General features: G+C 44.3%; 1 protein-coding gene across 8 annotated transcripts in view; it reads left to right on the top strand.

The window, feature by feature from the left end:
• The window catches only part of cspg5a (chondroitin sulfate proteoglycan 5a), a 53020-nt gene extending 33124 nt beyond the window's left edge, over positions 1-19896 (top strand). Inside the window, exons 3-7 of one of the 8 annotated variants that reach the window (XM_023393415.2) lie at positions 4083-4271; positions 11333-11411; positions 14857-14913; positions 17231-17332; positions 19646-19733. In XM_023393415.2, coding sequence (XP_023249183.1) covers positions 4083-4271; positions 11333-11411; positions 14857-14913; positions 17231-17317 — 412 coding nt within the window. In that variant the 3' untranslated portion in view covers positions 17318-17332; positions 19646-19733. Of the gene's footprint in view, positions 1-4082; positions 4272-11332; positions 11490-14856; positions 14914-17230; positions 17333-19645 lie in introns of all 8 variants that reach the window. The other 7 variants (XM_023393411.1, XM_087170207.1, XM_023393414.1 and 4 more) reach the window with 7 other exon arrangements.

The raw sequence follows: 19896 nt of genomic DNA, 5'->3' as shown, positions 1-19896 counted from the left end.
ATGTCCTTCGCCTCAGCAGCCTCCGCTTCTCTGCCCTTTTCACCCTCCATTACTCCTCATCAAAACCAACAGGGGGTCTTATTAGAGGGCTGCAGCCACATCTGCACAATTGTCACCCTTTGTAAGTTAAATTAAAGACTCTCTGTCTCTTTCTCTGTCTGTCTGGCTCTCCCTCTCTCGCCCCAGCGGGCCGGCCTAATCAGGTAAATATTGAGGGGATTTGTTAGTTCATTGTGAGGTGGCTCGGGCCACCCCGATGCTAATTCTTCTGTATTCCTGCTGGGCTTCGACTCCCCTTTAAATGCGGCCGTGTTGAGCCACGGCGATGGAGATAATGACGGGTCGGGGAGGGAAAAAACTCTGTTTTCTTTGTCCCTGATGAGGCGTCATTTCCAATTTGACTCTGTGCAGCTGCCCTGGACGTGAGACTTGTGGAGAAGGAAATTCAATCCCAACACCGTCTGTGAGATTCAGACACAGCTCATTGCCTCTCATGTCAGTTTGTTAAACCAGGTTCCAGAAATCTTAATGGATAAGGCCAATGTCATTCTGTATTTTTTATACTGTTGACAAATCCCTTGAAAAGATCAGAACCAACAGTTATCATTATTATTAATACTTTATTAATATTTCCCTGCCTGTGACTCTCAGACCGCCATTTGTAAATTTAAATCTTTATAAATGTGCAGATATATACTTTCATTTTTTTTTTTAATTCCTTGATAATTTCTTAAAGCAGCTGGACAGTGTAGTTTCAGGAAACATTTACTCCAACAGAAGTAAATCATGCATTGTTGGGGACTATTTTTAGCTGCGGATTAATCCACATTTGGTGTTCTACAGCCCTGAGAGCTCTGACAGCACCGGATGCTTCATTCATGGTGCCCAGAGGATGAATCCTCCGCACTCTGATGATCCAGTAACCTTTTCCTCTAGCGCCATCTTCAGGTCAACATTTCAGTTTGTGCAAAGGTTTTGATTTATGACCAAACAGCTGCAAAACTATCATTTTCCCATCAGCCTCAGTTGTACTTTAATTAGTAAGTGATATCATGCTAACATGCTTGTAAACATTTCACCTGCTTCACATCAGCATGTTAGCGCCGTCATGTTGATCCTGTTAGCATGCTGATGTTAGCATTTACCTCAAAGGAAACACAGAGGTGAATAGTTTAGAGTCGACTCAGCTCGACGGCTGAGAGGCACAAGATGCATCAGGCCGTAGATACACTGGTAATACTTGTTGGTGCAGCTCAGCTGAGTAGTCGGGTTTTGTTTTTCTCATTTCTTTACAATTACAACCCGACCAGAACATCCACCTCAGACCGCTGTGTTTTCCTCCTAATGTCAGTTGCACAACCCTGAAAGCAGAGACACGATTCAGCTGGAGGCGCTTGGCAAAGTGCAGGAGGGAAGAGGAGGAGGAAGGAGGGACGAGGGAGGGAGGGAGGGAGGGAGGGAGAGGAAAGATGGGGAGGTAAAGAGCCGGTGAACAAGAAAAAGAGATTTTCAAGAAGACACAGCAGCAGGAGCGAAGAAACAAGAGAGGAAGGAAAGAAAAGAAAAGAAATGGCCGCTAAAACAGCGACTGTGTCTCCCGTGCACGGCTGCTCGAGGGTGCGTGCGTGCGTGCGTGCGTGTGATGGAATGACATGTCAGCGCCGCATCTGCTGCGTTTGCCGCTCAGCTGGGTCGCCATGACGACCAGCACATCCTCACTCGCTCGCCCTCCTTCCTTTTATTCATCTCCCTCTCTCTATTTGCATCCCTCCCCCACCCTCGCCCCTCCACCCGACCCTGACTTACATAAACCTCTTCTTTGTACGAAACGAGCAGAAACGCTCCGAGGTTGAGTGCATCGAAGTCTCCTTGAAAATGTGATATTAGGCTTCAACGCTCTCTCTCTCTCTTTTTCTCACGTTCTCACATACTCTCAAAATGCCTCCTGGCTTGTTGCCAGCGTTTCCCTTCAGCTGGCAAAATAAAAGCGTCAAGGATTCAGGAAGGATACAGGAAGTCGACGGGTGAAAGGAACCTGCTTAGCATGGAGAGAGCGTAGCAGGAGCGGCCGTACATCCCCACACCTCCATTCATTTAATACTCCTTCATCTGTGTGTGTGTGTGCATTTTATTAGGAACACCTGTACACCTGCTGATTCATGCAATTACCTAATCACCAAAACTGTACTTAAAGGCAGTTTGACATTTTTGGAAACAGTTATTTGCTTCCTTGTTTAGATTTGGATGAGAGGAAGGAGATGATTAGATTAGCTTAGCATAAGACACAGAAACCATAGACTGTATATAGCGTTGGACGTCGCCTCCTGTGACGTCACCTATAGATTCGTGAAGCGCGGTTGTTGGTTTCTGAAGCGCGGCAGCGACTGACTCCCGGCTAAGCGATAAAAGGGCGAAGAGGCGGTGTGTCTGTGGAGCCGAGACTTCGGAGCATGTCTGGTTTGTGCCGCGTATACGCTCACCCACCTGTCACTCAAAGTGGCCACGCCCTCTATTATGCATAACAGGGAAGTTGTATAAAAATTCAGTCTGTAATCGTGTTTATTTCTGCTGTAAAGTTGGACATTTTAACATGGGAGTCTATGGGGACTGACTCACCTTTAGACTCAAGTGGTCATTGGAGGAACTGCAGTTTTTAGAACTTCAGAAGTTGCAGCTTGATGAAAACGGGGAAACACCCTGGCTCCGTCCAAAGTTTAAAAACACCTACCAAAACCTCCAAAGCTGAATTTACATGTATCTTGTTTGTTTAATTATAGTAGCACACAAACATTTAGTCGTTTTAGAGTGAGTTACATGCTGTAACTGAACAGTTCATCTGTCTACACAGCATCTCTGCTGCTTGTCTGCGACCTCCCAGTGAAGACAAAACTCACTACTCCTGTGTTTGAGCTTAAGGTGTTGATAGCGGTGTGTTTGAAAAGTGCATCCCCCTCTTATTGTGCTATAAGCTAAGCTACAGTAGACGCCTGCTGGCTCCAGCTCCTGGTGTCAATCTTCTCATCTGACTCAGCCAGAAAGGAAATAAATGTATCTCCCAAAATGTAAAGCTTTGCCTTTCATTCACACACAGCTTATCTAAATCAGCAAAACTCATTTCATCCATAAATCCAGACGGATACTGTAAATCTTTACTGTATTTTTAATGGAAACAAACAGTCGCTCAGCAGCGTTATGGTTTCGTGAAGTGGTGAAATAGATTTGATATTTTACACTGCCAAACAGTCTGTAGACAAAGCCATCTGCCTGTCGTTTATGTCCCCGGGCGGACGCCGCACTCTGCCAAACGGCTACGCAGGGAGTCTGGGACTCAGATGGCGGCTGTGTGTGTGTGTTTGTGTGTGTGTGTTTGTGTGTGTGTGTCCACATATGTGCCCATAATGTACATCCACACATGGATGCCCATATGCAATGTGTTAGATCTTATAAGAGCAAATGTCTTTTATGACTGTGTGTGTGTGTTTGTGTGTGTGTGTGTGTATTTCTGTGTGTGTGTGTGTGTGTGTGTGTGTGTGTGTGTGTGTGAATGACAGTGAGTGTGTTTACAGCCTGAAAATTGCCCCAGGCTCTTTTTTTTTGTTTTTTTCACTTTCTATTTTCAGACACAAAGTGATGACATTATCCTTTCTGAGCGAAGCGCCTGGCGTCGATTACTTCACAATAACACTAAAGAATTATGTAACACGCAACATGTTGTGAAACATTTGAAGCTTTTTTTCCAGAGCCACGTATGAAGAGCTTCAGATTCCACAGTTGAAGATAATCGGGAACAGAGAGGAATCCTGAACATCCATGATCAGACCGAATTAGAAAAGGGAGGCGTTCAAAGCGTGTTGTCATGTTCAGTGCTGCTCACACACTGATGAATAAAGGTTCATTAAGATGTGCTTTAACATCACTAACCAATTCCCTTGTTTCTCTCTCTGTTTCCTTCCCTTCCTACCTGTCTGCCCACACCTCTTACCTTTTCATTCTTCCTCCCTCCTTCTCTCTTCCTTTCCTTCCTCATGACTCCCCCCCCCCCCCGTTTCCTCTACATCCTCTTCCTCCTCCTCTTTTCTCAGGTGTAACGTCCAGGATTACATCTGGCACAAAGGTGCTCGCTGCGAGTCTGTGGTGACCGAGTTCCAGGTGATGTGTCTGGCCGTGGGCGCCTCGGCTCTGGTGGTCCTGCTGCTCTTCATGATCGTCGTCTGCTTCGCCAAGAAGCTCCATGTGCTCAAGACGGAGAACAAGAAGCTGCGCAAGCGCAGGTGAGAGTCAGAGAAGGCTCTGAGCCGAGTGACAGCATCATTCAAAAACCGGACGGAGTTGATCCGCACGTCTTTTTCTTTTCCTGCCCCAGTTTAGAGGCAAGATTCATCTCAAATTCAGAAAGAAATATTTACAGTTGTTATTAGTCATTATTAGAAAGTGACATTCTCGGGCTATACCTCACTCCTTAGATTTATTTTCAGTGATGCTAACAAGGAAAAAAGGAAGATGTAAGACCTTTTCTTCAGTAGCAAGTTGCTGGTGAAGTGAAACTACATCTGTCAAGATTTCCTTTTTCAGCGTCCTCCACACTTGTCTTTGAATCAATAGACTCATTTGTCTTAATTTAAGTCTTAGATCAATCAAACTAAACCAAAAAGTCTTTAGCACCTTGCTCAAAGGCATTGTGGCACAGCAGGATTATTATCAGATTCTGAGTCTCGGCTGTGGAACATTACCCCCCATCAATTTTAAAGACGGAAGCAGAAAGCTCGGGCTCTGCGGCCCCGGCGCTGCCTCGGGGGCCAAACTGTGTTCAGTGTGAAGTTTAGAGAACGACAGAGACAGACGGATCGATAGAGAGAGAGAGAGAGAGAGAGGGAGAAGGAAGTTTGGTAGAAATAAAAATCTGAAGCAGACAGAATCAACAGCTTTAAGCCCTCGTTGAAATTCAGTCGATACGTCGGTGGTCTCGAGAAAAAACTCTGAGAGACAGAAAAGAGTCCTGAAGTTTAGAAGTGTAAATAGAAAAAGAACATGACACATACAAGCGTTAAATTCAACTGATCCAAATGATCAACAGGAATCCATGCTTCTCTTCCAAAAAAGACAGTACAGTCTCCATGGTTAAAGAAACACGAACCCCGCCTACACGTAACGATACCGCGGCGCCGCGGATCTTCAGTTGGGCCCCGGGTGGCGGGTTGCTGACGGGGCTGGTCGGTGGGGTCGGATGTTTGTGGAGAACCTGCTGCTAAAACACCTGCAGACGACCTGATTCTGGGTCAGGGGGTTTCGTACGGAGCAGAGCAGCTCCCTCGCTGCAATCGTTGAATCTCAGCCCTTGAGTCAAGCTTTTGTTTTAAATGGAGAATAAAAAAATTAAAAAAAATTTAGAAAAGAAAGGAATATCAAAAAAAAAAAAACACATTATTACTGACTGTGCTGAGAGCTCATTTTAACCTGTTTGAGCAAATGACAGAAGCTGTTGTTTTTCCTATTAAATAGTCTGTTGCTGAGTAGTAGCTGCTTAGAGGTGAGGAAATGGGAGACGGGCAGAAAACAAACAGGCGGTGACCGCGGCAGAGCTGAAACCACTGACAGGAAGCAGCCTGAATGCCTTTTGTAAAATGTCAGGAGCTGACAGCAGAGTAAGAGCCGTGTTATAAAAAAAAAAAGAGGACGCTTGAGATTCAGCGGAAACATGAAAAGAAGAAGAAAGGCGTGAGGAGTAAACAACAGCATGTGTCCTTCACAGGAGCCGAGACGAGGCTTTAGCGCCCTGAACACAGGAACCGCTTTCCACCAGCAACTTCTCAAAGTTGTCTAACGCTTCTTGAAAGAATGACGGAAGCGAAACACGCTCGCTGCCTTGCTCAAGGACACGACGACAGGGATCGAACCCGTTACTGATCAGCTGCCGCACAGACAGACTTTACAACCACAACAGGAACAGAGATTTTGAGTTTGTCTGCAGCAGTTTTTCCCCTCACATGAATAAAAAGGCTCAAAAAGCCTCTGAAATCATTTTATTTTAATATTTTTATTCTTTTCTTTTTTAAAATCTTGTTTCATTGATCTAAAACGTAGATGTTTTGTTGCTGTAGTGACTGTTTTCTTCTGGTCAATGAACCAAAGTCATTACAAGCAGAAGCATCAGGTTGTGAAGGTGATGCTGCACTTTGAATCATGTCAGAATCAGAATCACATATATCACCATCACATTCTCGTTACGGCGCTAAGCATCAAATTTTCATTAAAAAAGAAATTAAAAACCCGGTGATTTTTTTTTTTTAGAAACCCAGGAGCTGATTTAACAACTTTCCAATGTCCTCGATGTATTTCCAGTATCTTCTAAGACTGTTATCCAATCCGCATGAAAAATATTCTGTCTGCTGCACGACAGGAAACATTTTTAAGATTTTTCTTCTTATATAAACAGAGATTTTTTTCCAGAAACGACACAGCTCCTTGTTCAGCTTGTACGATGTGAACCCAAATCAAAAATGTAAATAGATTGAATTGAGATTTGATTGAGTCTTTAAAGATTCTTCTTTGGATTTTATCCAGTCCGCTGTCGTAGAGCTGTCAGTCAAACGTAACGGCAAAGAGTGGAGGTGGGAAAATAAAAGAGAAGAGTTTCAAGGACAGTCTGATGGAGGTGGGGGGGTTGGATGTTTTTGTCCGTAGTGAGGAAGACCATGAAGGAATGCAGGAGGAGATGAAGAAGAAGGGGGGGGGGGCACGGAGAGCTGATGTTGAGCAGCCGGTGGAAACCCAGATGACAAGACAGATGAAGGAGACGGCGAGAAGACCGGTGTTCACTGAGGGAAAGAAAAAAGGTTCAGTGAAGAAGCAGGAAAAGATTCTTCAGGGTTTTACAGCATCGGGAGATTTAACATTGAGGATATTTATCACAGCATCAAGCTCCGCTGCTTTTATTATAACATATAGTGCTATAAAAACCTTTCGCAACGGTTCTCTAAAGCCTGAATGGTTCTATGACGAACATTAATGGTGCAGCGGAGAAAAAGTACAAAAGATTTAAAGGTGTTCGATGAGAGATGAGAAATCATCAAATAATGTTTTTATACTGACAACTTATAAAATGATGTGAAGGTCGCTTCGCATCGTGGTGATGAACAGAAATGTATGTCACCGGAGACACAGTGAGCTGCTGGCCGCCCTGCAGACCGGTAAAACGGATCCGTCACGTCTCATCCCAGAGCCGGCGCTCCTGAAAGCGTCGGAGCCGCAGTGTTTTTGAAACTTAATCTCGGGGCTGCAGCTCACTCTTTCCTCCCTGAGCACATTTGTGTTTGTGGTGTAACAGCACTGTTGCCTGTTTACAGTGTTTGTGAAGGATAAATGCTAAATGATAAATACCCACGTCTACCTGTGAAAGCCAGATGTTAGCGAGTCTTAGACGTTCGCTATGTCAGCGTGTTGTTATTGCAGGTTTAAGGATTCAAAAATAGACAAAATTGAGATATTTTGCAGTGTAACTTTAGAGGAAACAACAACAACTACCTCCAAATATGAATTACTGTCTGTTTCTCTTAGATTTATCTTTTTGCTCATCTTTGTGAAATATGGAATAAGATTATTCTTTCAGGCCTCAAACGATCGTCAATAAGATTGAAAACTATTGATTGGATAAGATACTCTAATATTATCAAATGCGTCTTCGAATCAAAACATGCTACGTCGAAACCCGAACCACAGAACCATTAAAGAACCCAGAGGAACCCTCCTTTCGCAGCGCGCTGTTACAGGGAGGCGGACTGAATATAAACTGAAGGAGAGAACGAGAGTGACAGGCAGATTGAAGGGCTGGATTGAATATAAAAAAGGGTGGTGGGGGTGAGGGGGTTCGGTATTGCTTTGCCAGTGCCGGTGTTTTAGCAGCAATCTCCCTAGCAACAGAGCCGTTGTGGAGGAGCAGCGGCAGCAGCCCGGCGATCGAGCGCCGCGGATGCAAATGTGAACCAAAGGACCGAATCTGCAACAGCAGAGTCCCTCGCTGCAGGCTCTGTTTATTTTTACCTCGACAGGAGGAAGGTTATCAAGGCTTGTGGTGGTGGAGGAGAGTATGGAGGATGAAGATGATGGTGAGGAGGGAAAGTGGTGGAGTCAGTAGCAGCTGTAATGCTAGCAAGCAGAAATTTAAAAAAAAGGGGAGAAAAAGGATGATGTCATTGGTACTCTGGATCCAGCTGAAAGTAGGGCAGTCTGAACAGGAGAGGGGGGAGGGAGGGAGAAACAGGGGGAGGCGGGGTTGACCTACATACAGCTGTGCAACCTGAGGGGCGTGTGTTTGTGAGTGTGTGTGTGTGTGTGTGTGTGTGTGTGTGTGTGTGTGTGTGTGTGTATGTATGTGTGTAGTGGCACAGTACAGCATGAAAGAGACACACAACCTCATCAAGTGGTCGGCAAAAATAAAAAAAAAGTGAGAAGAGGAGGGGGGTGACAGATAAGAGGAGTAAAAAGGAGGGCAGGATGAAATGGGGGAGAAGGGGGGAGTGAAGGAGAAACTGTTGAAGGAGGGAAAGTGAAAGAGAGAGAAAGAGGAATGAGAGAGGGTGGCTTCAGAGAATAAAGCTCAGCATGACACATTCAGAGGTGTGTGTGTGTGTGTGTGTGTGTGTGTGTGTGTGTGTGTGTGTGTGTGCGTGCACTGCTGACAAGGCTCATGAATACATGAGACTCCCACACTCCCCCATCTGCTGTGTAATTGCAGTCGCAGTGTTTCTCTGCCGCAGTCGAGATCAGACCCAACATCCCGGTCAAAGATGGAGAGAGAAAACAGAGAGAGAGAGAGACTGAAGGAGGGAGAGAGAGGGAAGAGAAGATGGATGCATCCTCGTTGTGAGACGTTTCAGAATCCGTTTCACGGCTGGCGTCGTTTTCAGCGCCGCCGCGATAGACTGTGTCCGATCATTTCTGGTGATTAAGACACAGTGAATCATAATGTGATGATAACAGGCTGATGAACTGCTCACCTGCTGCACAGTGTTTGTGAAGGCTGGTTTGACCTGGACCTGATGTGTATCAGTGCATTTGAACAGTGATCAATCATCCAGTCAAACTTGATTTGTATAGACAGACATGCGATTCACAAGTGTAAAGTACAACTGCAAAGAGTGAAGCAAGAGATGAAAATGATGATAACAAAAGATTTAAAATCTGAAAAAAATAGATAAAAGATGAAAATATATAGAAAAGATAAAGGGGAATAAAAACATTTACAAATTCAAATAAATACAATAAATCGTGGACTGCTTTGCATAAGACAAAATTGAACACAGTGACAATGAATGTTGGAATTGAACTGAACGAAATCATTAAAATCATTGATGATTCATGATTTCCACCTCGAATCCTAAAAAAAAACAACAAAATATGTTTCCTGTCCGCTCCCTCTGTAGCAACACATACAAGCGTTTTCTTTTATTATTGTAACCATGGCAACTAAGGTCTCCTAACCCGAGCCAAGTAGTAATTTTAACCTAAAACATGTCCTGCAGATACGTGGGCATCGTATCAGAAATAACTCTTGTATGGGACAAACAATGTATTGCGTTGTTTAATTTGGAGGTACCACCTCATACCTGCACCGTAAATACGAAGCCGCCAGGAGTCGGCTAACTTAGCTTAGCACAAAGATTGAAAACAGCTGGTCTGGCTCTGCCCCGCAGGTAACAAGAAACACCTTTCAGCCCCTCTAAAGCTCACAGATTAACACTTTATGCTCTAGTCTCTTGGTAGTGACAGGTCCAAAGCTGGTTCCTGGTGCTAGAGTCGTAGCAGATGTCGCTGTCTGTCTCTGTCTCTGTGTCGCCGCTGTCTCGTCTTTGATTGTCCTGTCACCGTGTTTGTGGAACATAAGGAAGTCTGCACATGGATCAGAGACGGGCAGGAAATAGATCACAGCCTCTTTAACTGTAGATATGACGAGGGATTGGACGGCGAGGCACGGAAACGCAGCGACATGTTTGACGCGAAGGTTCATTTGGGGGGGGGGCAAATGACAGGCGTTTCATATATGAGAGGGAAGACTTGTGAGAGAACGGGAGACAAATCTGTGACACTCTTGTCAATGTTATCGTCTCATTGGATCCTTGAGAGAAACATCTCGTCCCTTTGAGGAGTCGGAGACGAAGAAGAAAGAGGAGGAAAATTCAAAGAGTTCACTCTAACTCTGTCAGAAGGGAACTCCCGAAGTTTGCCGCCTCCCCCGACGAGATGAAAAGAAACTGTGTGTGTGTGTTTATCTGCGTCTGTTTTGAAGAAGTACGCCAAGTTTTCAGGAGACCGTCCCATTGATCAGATTAGATTGAGAACGACAGAAGCACAAAAGCCGAACTCATCCTCAGTGCGTCACGGCGTTGAGCAGAAACTCACAAACACAGCGTCGTTTCTTCTCCTGAAGATTAAACAGTTCACAGAATGAGAGCTTGAGCTGGTAGGAAGCAGGAAGCAGGAAGCAGGAAGCCTAAACCTGATGCTTAAAAATGAAATATTTTGTTCTTAGTTTGTTGCATCACAGATAAAATGTTTGTGTGTCTGTTTTTTATTCTGTTTGTCAAGTCACAAACAGAAGACGTAGACCTGCTGTCAAACTAATGCTGCTTTCTTGCTTTTTTCTCCCCCCTTCCTTTTTTTCCCTCTGACGATCCCTTCTTCCCTCTCTGTTCCTCAACAATATAATCTTTTCCTTAAATTCGTCCCTTTTCTTGCCCTGTTCCCTCCTCTTGTTTCACCATCTCTCCATTTGTGTTTTTCCGTTTCTTTATCTTCGTCCTTTTCTTTCCTGCTTCTCCCACCTCGCGGATAATCACCTGCAAATGTCATTTCACACCCCGTCTTTTCCTGACACTTCATTATTCTTCCTCCTCCTCCGAATCCTCAAACTGCCTCACGCTCTCCCAAACTTTCCAACCTTTTTCTCTTCTTCTTCTTCTTCTCTGTCTCCCCTGGTGATCATGTGCATCTCCTAAATGTCCAATACGTTTCCTTTTCCCCTCCTACTCCCCTGCGCCGCTCTAAATCTCCTAATTCCCTTCATCCTTTCTCTTGGCTTCCTCCTCTTCCTCCACATCTCCTCGCTCCTCTTTTTTAACCTCCCCTCCTCCTCCTCCTCTCTTCACCCTTTTCCTTCCTTTCCTCCTCCTCCTTCACCTCCCTACAACCTCTATTCCTTTCCACCTCACCTCATCTCCAACTCTTTCATCCTTTCACTCAAACTTTTCTCCCTTTTACTTCCTCGCCGCACCACATCTATTTTCCTCCACCTCCTCTCCTCCTTCTTCTCCTCCCCCCTCCATCCCCCGACACCCAGCAGTAAGTACCGGCCTTCATCGGAGCAGCACAATGATAATTTCTCGCTGTCCACCATCGCTGAGGGCTCCCACCCAAATGTAAGGAAACTGTGCGACACCCCTCCTAACGTCCCTCATGCCCGTGCATTGGCTTACTATGATAACATTATCTGTCAGGTAACGTGGTTCTCGCCTCTCTCTCTCACCCCTTTTTCTGCATCCCCCCCGCCCCCCCAAACCCTGCCCGGGCTCCCTGACTCCCCCTCTAATGCATGGGCATGAGTATTCCTCCGATACTCAGAGGTGTGAAGCGCTAAAGGAGGGGGATGGGCGAGGTCGGAGCGCGGGGATGGACAGTGGGAGTTTTCTCAAGTGGCGGGACGGGAGGAACACACACACTCGCACACTGTAGATGCACATCATCGTCTGACCATCGTGGGTTTGTTCCATAAAAAACTATATATATATACTGTATATATATATATATATATATATATACAGTATATATATATCAACCTATAGAGGATGTTGCTGTATTTCATTTAAAGGGTTCGACAGTTTATCACAAACTAATATTTTACATCACAGTTAACCATTTATCAAAAAGTGAATGCACCTTTTTCTGCAGCTCCATAAATCAGAGGGGTGTGAGGTATTTAACGGGGACGGGAAAGAAGAAAAAGATAATTTTTAATAATTCTGTGTAGTTTTACCTTTAACACTTATTTAGATGAAACAGTCGATGATCTCAGACTCTCACAGCCCTTCAACATATTGAACATGTGACCAGCTCTTGGAAGCAGACACCACTTCATTTTATAGGCTTACCGGCCAAAAAGGTCAGAAACCACTTGATTTCACCACTCAAACAATCTATTAGGAGTCTGGTAATTGATTTTCATATGGTATGGAAATGGGTGGAATTGAGAGGCTGCCTGGAAGGGTCGGAAAAATGTTCTGACAAAAAACGAAACTGCAATTTAAAATAGTAAAAACATAATGCCGACACAATGGTCTGACCGTTAGGTGGACTCCATAAGAGAAAATGAGTTTTACATGTTGCTGAAAAGTTCTTAATGAGCTTTTAAAAATATATGTGTGTGATCATAATTTAGTGAGGAAGGTAAAAAGAATGAACTCATATTTATTTACTGGTGGAAAAAATAAAAACGTTAAATAACAAAAATCACTCTCATGACCCTCAACGATACCCGCCATGTTCCCTGGCAGGTGGTCAGACTTACGCTGTGATGGCTCATAGAGACAAGTTCCTTGGGAGCGACTGGGCCCTTGCAGCCTGTTACCATGGCAACGCAACGGCTGTGGAGCCTCATAGTTTAATCGTGTTTATTGATTTAGTTTCCTGGTTTATTGCTTATTGATCCCGTTATGAAGGTGATGGCACACACACACACACACACAGACACACAAACACACACACAGACACACACACACACACACACACAGACACACAAACACACACACAGACACACACACACACACAAACACAGCTCAGGTTCTGTGGAGCTGCTGTAGAAACCTTGTTGTTTTTAACCACTTAAAAGTGAAAAAATGAAGTCTTCATTTAAAGTCGTGATTTAAAGGACGTTAAACAACATCACAATAATTTATTTTGACACTTAGTTGCTGACAAAGAGCAGATGCAGCATAAATCAGCTCAGTGGGTGAATCAGGGCACTAACACAGCCGGGGGTTAGAGGCTAAATTCCCCCTGAAGCCGACTGTCCTCACGGTGCTGGTAGCAACCTTTAACCTGACCTCTTCGAGAGAAAACTCCCACAGTCCTTTGCTGCGAGCCCCTCCCCACCCCGTCTCTTTCTAACCTGCTCTCTCTGATCACCTCTTGCATCGGTATGTCATGGCATGTCTGCTCTTTCGGTAACATGCACCATCCGGTGGCCGTGTGCGCCACTGCAGCTCTGCTTTGCTGTCTGTTTACCAAACCTGTACTTTTAACAACATGTTCTGCTTTTACTTGTTTATCCTGAAAATGGGTTGGGGGGGTGGGAAGTGGGAGGGGCTGTTACGACTGGTCAAAAATGGTGGTTTTCTCGGGACGGGGGAGGTGGGGCAAGATCGATGTCGCAACCAGGTAAGCTAAAGGTGTGTGGGGGAGACTTTTGAGAAACGGTGGGGGCGATCAGGATAAACATCTGAGATGCAACGCCTCGCTGCTGCCTGCAGGGGGCAGCAGAGAGCCCACAGGTGCCTCACTAACTGAAGCATGGGTAGCTAGTAGCGGCAGCGCTGTGGTTGTAGCAGCATGGGTAGTGCTAGTGCTACAACTGAGGAAGAGTTTGTTTTGTTTTCATTTGTGTTTGATATTTCAGTCTCTTGCAGATGTGGTACCACCCTCTAACAACTCCATCAGTAGTTTTTTTTTTTTTTTTTTTTACAGCAACTAGTTCTTTGTCTGTAACTCTCTTTTTTGTCTCCATGCTAGCCAAACAGTTTTAGACATCTCGTTCCTTTAGAGGAGAAGCTTCTCATCTACCTATTGTAACTACAACCTAATATCATTTCCACCACCCTGACAGACAAGAAATCACAAAACAGTAGTAAAAAAAAAAAAACATACGTCATCACCTCCTAACAACATCTGAAAAATCTTAACTTCCTAACTCAATACCACACACATATCACGACCCCTAAAATCCCTGCTCATCCTCTGGAGTGAATAGTATTTGTAAATGTTTTTAATGCGCCTAAAGGTGCCGTGTGATGCTGTGGATAGATTCAACAAGGTCTTTAAAAAGGATTTAGATTTGATAAACGGATTAGATGCCAGATTCAGATTCAGGAAAATGGTGTTGAAATCCAACCCTGTAAATGAGTTAAGGCAGTTTGAAGAAAGTGTTTTTCTCCTATGGTCCAGATGTGACTCACCCCCCCCCCCCCCCCCCCCCTACATCCACTCAGCCTGAAGCAAACATCACAGAAACATTTCCAACTACTATTCAACCCAGGTTTATATTTCTAACACATTTTCCAACCACATACAAAACCCATCCAGACGTATGGGCTTCCCAAAACCGAAAACCAAACCAGCTCACCAGCTTTCCCCAAATACACCTGAAATACACTCACTAATAAAGCAAATAACCTCAACTCCCTTCCAAACTAACAGCCCAGCGTCTGTGGCGCTACGGTCCAGAGCCTCACCAGAAATATCCAAAGCTGTATTTACTGGTAATGCAGAATAACAGGCAGGCAGCACCAGAGAGCCGGTGTTACCTCAGCGATACTGTAGCCAGCTGGGAATATCAGCTGTCGTCTGAAAGGAAGTCTCTCTATGACTCTATCTCTTCCTGTCTGCCTCTCCTTTCTCGCTCTCCATCTTTCTTGCTACTTAATCTCTCTGTATCGTCTCCTCTCACACTCATCCTCTTTCTCTCCGTCCACTCGGATCAATCTCTCCTCATCCTCTGTCTTTCCCTGTCCGTCTCGATCTTGTCTTTCTCTGAGGATGCCTTGAGTGCTTTTTTGAGGAGTATAACCCTTTGCCCCATCCCCCTCCCCTCAGAAAACCATGAGCAGATACACCTGGGAGTGTAAGACCAAAGAGGAGTCCGACTGTGAGGTAAGACCAAAATCCCAAATGTCAGATGCAGTAGTCCCGCCCCACCTCTCTCACCCTCCCAAACAGCTCTCTCATTGTTACTGTGGCCCTGTCAGTCACCCTCTCTCAAGGTTTCAGTGGACCAATCCAAGTCTGTGCCCCCACCCGCCAAATAAATACAAACAAAAAACTATGTCCTACAGTCATGATCAGACAGGGAGACACCACTGAGGACAGATTCTGCACTCGTTTCCTCATTCAACTTGTGAAATCAGATTTTCCAACACGCAGCGAGTGTCTATTGAAAAACAAATCTACTGATATGTTATTAAAAAAGAGAATAAACTATGAGCTCCGTCAATATTCATGAGGATGTAAATATCAGCTGATGCTTCCTGCATTAACACACTTGACTTTATTCCTCCATTTATCGGGGACAACACATGAATTATTCATTATTATTAGTATGAAGTTAATGTGTTGATGTGTGAAGATTTTAATCAAAAAGGTCGCTTCTTACACGAGGGGTCACGGTGCCTCTGGGCTTCACCTGACGAAAGTCATAGGAAGAAACACAAGAACCACAAAGATGAGCGAGACGCGTAAAGTGACCACAAGAGATGGGAAAAGCAAAAGTTCGTTCAAAGTCGTTTTGCTTCTCTTTCAGGCCGGGGCGTCTTGCTCCTGGGGTGGGAGTGGGGGGCTTTTACATGTCTGTCTGTGCAGATAAGACATACAAAACTGGTACAAAACAATATCAAAGCACATCGGAAAAGATGCAGCATCAAAACACCACGTAGCGTAAGTTATTCCCTCTGCTGTGATTCCCATGATGTTTACACTCAGTCAGCAGTTAAAACTGAGGTCAGCCTTTAAGAGGCTGTGAAAATATGTCACGTTAAGTAGCTTTAAACTGAAATTTAAATTTGAAGTATGAAACGTCTTCCATATGATGGGGCGGCACTTTTGTTTACATCTGGATCACAGGTGTATTTAGTATTTGCCTCATGGTGACACTTGAGTCTTGTGAAAATAGAGGTAATGCTATTAGCAACAACAGAGCTGTGGGATTTCAAAGGTCAGGAACTGATGGCAGAAACTCAACTAAAACAAAATAAAGACACATAAGATATTGTTTTACAAGTAGGAAGTTGGTAAGTTTAGTGTTTGCACTGCGACCTGTCATGTAAACACCCCCCACCCCCCTGCAGAGACAAAAATCATGAAAATTGTCTGAAATTGCCTTTTAACACCCGGTGAAGCTGCAGAGCCCGAGGCAAAAATCCAAAAACCAATCACAAACAGACATGAAAACTGCATTGGTCCTGCTGCAGAAATTTATTGACCTTGCGAGGACCTTGTAACACCAGACCAGACAGCAGTCACACACACACACACACACACACACACACACACACACTGAGGGCTTGTAATGGAAGAAGTTAACCCCTTTTGAAAACGCTGAATTTACAGAGAAATTGAACCACATACAAACACAAGAAAAATAAAACACATGTACACAGACATTTTACATACAGCCAAGACACACACACCCACATACACACACACACACACACACACACCGTCCAATCATTTCTGCACAATAACACAAAAAGCTCTTATGTTTCCCTGCAGTAATAGAACGCTTTGTGTTTCATTCACTGCAGCAGATTGAACCTGCTTGTCCTCAATCTTCCCTCCTCAGTAATTCTGCGGAGTCCAGCCGCGCGCTTTCCTCTGCAGCAAACGGTGAAATGGAATTGTGTGTTTTCTTTTTTTTCTTTTTTTCTCATCAATACTAAATAAATTCAACACAGAAAATGAATTGTTCAGGCAGAGCTGGCTGTAACGTCCAAGAGGATTTCATTTCCATCGACTGAATCGCCTCTCAGGCTGACTGATCAAAACCGAACTGACACTGGAGAACAGAAGCTGCAGGCACGCAGCGCAACTGTACGACAAAACTTAAAATTTTGTCCGTCTTTGTTATTAAATAATAATAAAAAAGAAGTTATATATTAAAAAATATCTACAAATAGGGATTTTAAAAAGATTAATATGTTGTAGGTGATTTTTCCCATCTGCTATAAATTCCATAAACTTCTGTGATGTCGCGTAAAACTATTCAGCAAAAGCACATTAGGAACTGTCCATGTGCCTCCATCATCATCGTCATCGTCATCATCATAAGAACCCTGTTTATATCTGTTCCCGCTCCCCCCAAAATGACACCTATAAAGTCCTCGTGACTCTGTGCCTCCCACCCACTGCCCGCCTCCCCTCCACCCATAGCACAACAACAATGAAATCCAACAAACAAACAAAACACATTTTCCAGTTTCACGCTGACGGGAGGACAGAGGGCCCCTATCCCGTAACCATGGAACTGACGTATCCACACGTCCTGCCTGAAGTTACTATCTAGGCCAACGGCCAGCGGGTAAATGTTCTCACTGCTCTTCCTTTTCTAAAAGTGCCATTGAATTCAAACGCAAACATTCAATTAGGGTGTGTTTGTTAATGGCACAGGCCTCAGGGTCTGGAGTTTGATGTGTGTGTGTGTGTGTGTGTGTCAACCTGTGTGTTCTGAATGACTGTGTGTCTCACCACGCTCACGCTTGTGTGTCTGTGTGTGTCTGTCTGTGTGTGTGTGTGGGTGGGTGCGCTGTGGACAAAGAGGCGCAGACGGACGCCCCAGGATGCCTCGGCGCAGCAGGGTCGATGATGCCATGCAATATTAATGGGGATAAGAGGCTGGAAAACAGACTCTGCAATCAATGTTTTCCCCCTGACCTTAATTAAATTCAGATGACTTAAACTGAAACCTCAAAAACACATTGTTTTTTTCCCTCCAGCGACTGTTTGGGTATGTATGACGGTGGTACCCACAGATAATTGGCCAGGGTGGGCAGTTCATTTGTGGCCGGTTTTCTTTTTTGTTTTGTTTTGGGACAATAAATGGTAAAAAAATAAAAAATAAATAAAAAATGGAGGTGAAGCAGGAGGAGATATGGCATCCTGCATGAGCGACTACATGGGGTGTGTTTGGAAGGGTCTTGCATGTGGATGTGCATGTGCTGCCATGGGTTCGCTTGAAAGGGGAGGGGCGGTGTCGCTCATGCAGTTCACCTCATTGTCTCCTCAACCAAACACAACATGCCAGCCGAGCATGATGATTATCAAACAGTGGAGCCTCCAGACGCTTTGAAATGGATGATACTGAACAAATGCAACAATATTTTGTGGGTATTTTGCTGCATTCGGACAGACTCTAAAGGATCGCACCAGTGTTTTATCACACTTATTCTACATATTTTAGCTCTTGCACTTCAAATCAGTATGTGTTTTATATCACCAAACAGTGCCGCTGTGTTTTAAGAAAGTTGAATGTATGTCTCTACTGTTCCAGGATATTCATTTGTTTCCATTCATTTCTTGTTCCATGTTTGAAAGATTCTGTTGATTTTTAACACTAAACGGAAATGAATGGGAAGTAATGACTAGCTGGAATAACAGATGCAAATATCTACGACCGTAAAGCAAGTACTCAAGAAAAGATTTGAAGTTGAGGAGCTAAAACTTGCAAACACACTGGTGTAGTTCTTTAAAGCATGAAGGTGGAAAATGGAAAATCTGCTGCACTGCATGAAATTAAAGACAAATCCGAAGCTCTGGGGTTTTTCAGAAACGTACTGAGCCAAAGTTCGTTTTTTGTTTTTTTGTTTTTTTTTAAACACAATCACCAGCTGGATGATTCTGCTGGATGCTGCGTCACGTTCGGTGCCAAAGATTTAAAAAATGTTTGCTTTTTGCAAGATCTTTAAATGGGAAAAGTCAGATTTATGGCAAATACTGTATGGCTAAGGTTTGGTTTAGGTTAGGCAACGCTAACACTTGGGTAACATTAGAGAATCACCATGGTAACGGTAGGGCTGGGTACCATTCAGAAGTTTGTGATATCAGTACTGATACTGATACCTTGACTCCACTACTGATTCTTAATGAGGCACCAATTTTATCAAATCCAGAAAAAAAGAAAAGAAAATTACTACACACAATTTTTTGTTTCACTTGAGTTTTATTGTCGCATCATGGCGTCACACCCGGTTGCAGCGATCAGTGTATTCTGATTCTGATTCTGTTTGTGTAAATGAACAGCCAATCACCAGCATCATTAGATCTTAGTCCAAGCATGCTGCATTTCTATTGGCTCCCTGACGCTGATAGGATTTATTAATTTACTCCTTAGGTATTGAAATTTGTTTTTGAATGACATGACATTTATCAAACCAGTTTGGTCGAGGTTCGATACCTTGCCCCAGGTGACAGGTAAAATGTGAACATTAATTGCAGGTCAAACTACAGGAAAGTCAGAAGCACTAAATACCCATGACCCAACGTTCAGCCTCCACCTCGCCACATAAAAGACACACTACTTCCAAAACTGGCACCAAACATTGGCACCGGACGTAACGTGTGAGCTGCAGAATTCTCCAAAAATGGACACAGTTTCTTGGGCTGGTTTTCTCTTGTTACTGATTTTTTAGCAAAGATGAATGTTCGTCTCTGAGGAAATCCAGCTCTTTTGGTTTGGTCAGAATTTGCCACAGAGGCTATGAAATAAGTGAAAGCAAAGTTTTCCACCAGTCTGCAGTGTCAAAGTTGCTACTGGACAGGAAATATGAAACCTGTCGTTGTGGTTCTAACTGTACTTTCTACCCCCACCCCTCCACCTCCACCCCTCCCCGGGTAGGATGATCCTAATTCCCAGAACAAGCTGGAGGACCCGGTGAAGGCCTCGCCCAAGGAGGACGACTCCCTCAACATCCACAACTCTCTGACCCCCAAACACGAGAACCACAAGGTCCTGGGCGAGGAGAACTCCTCGGAGGTAAACTCACTGCAGAACAACATGATGTGAAAACAAAAAACAACACAACCCCAGCAACCACACCGAAAACGTCAAGGTGCGCCGGCAACGGGAGTCCCCCTCCACCCCCCCCT

The sequence above is a fragment of the Seriola lalandi genome, unplaced genomic scaffold (genome assembly GCF_002814215.2).
Source record: "Seriola lalandi dorsalis isolate HSWRI2012SDOR001 ecotype SW California unplaced genomic scaffold, Sedor1 jcf7180002054934, whole genome shotgun sequence".
In the NCBI taxonomy this organism is placed as follows: Eukaryota; Metazoa; Chordata; class Actinopteri; order Carangiformes; family Carangidae; genus Seriola; species Seriola lalandi.
This window is presented reverse-complemented; position numbering and strand designations above follow the sequence as displayed.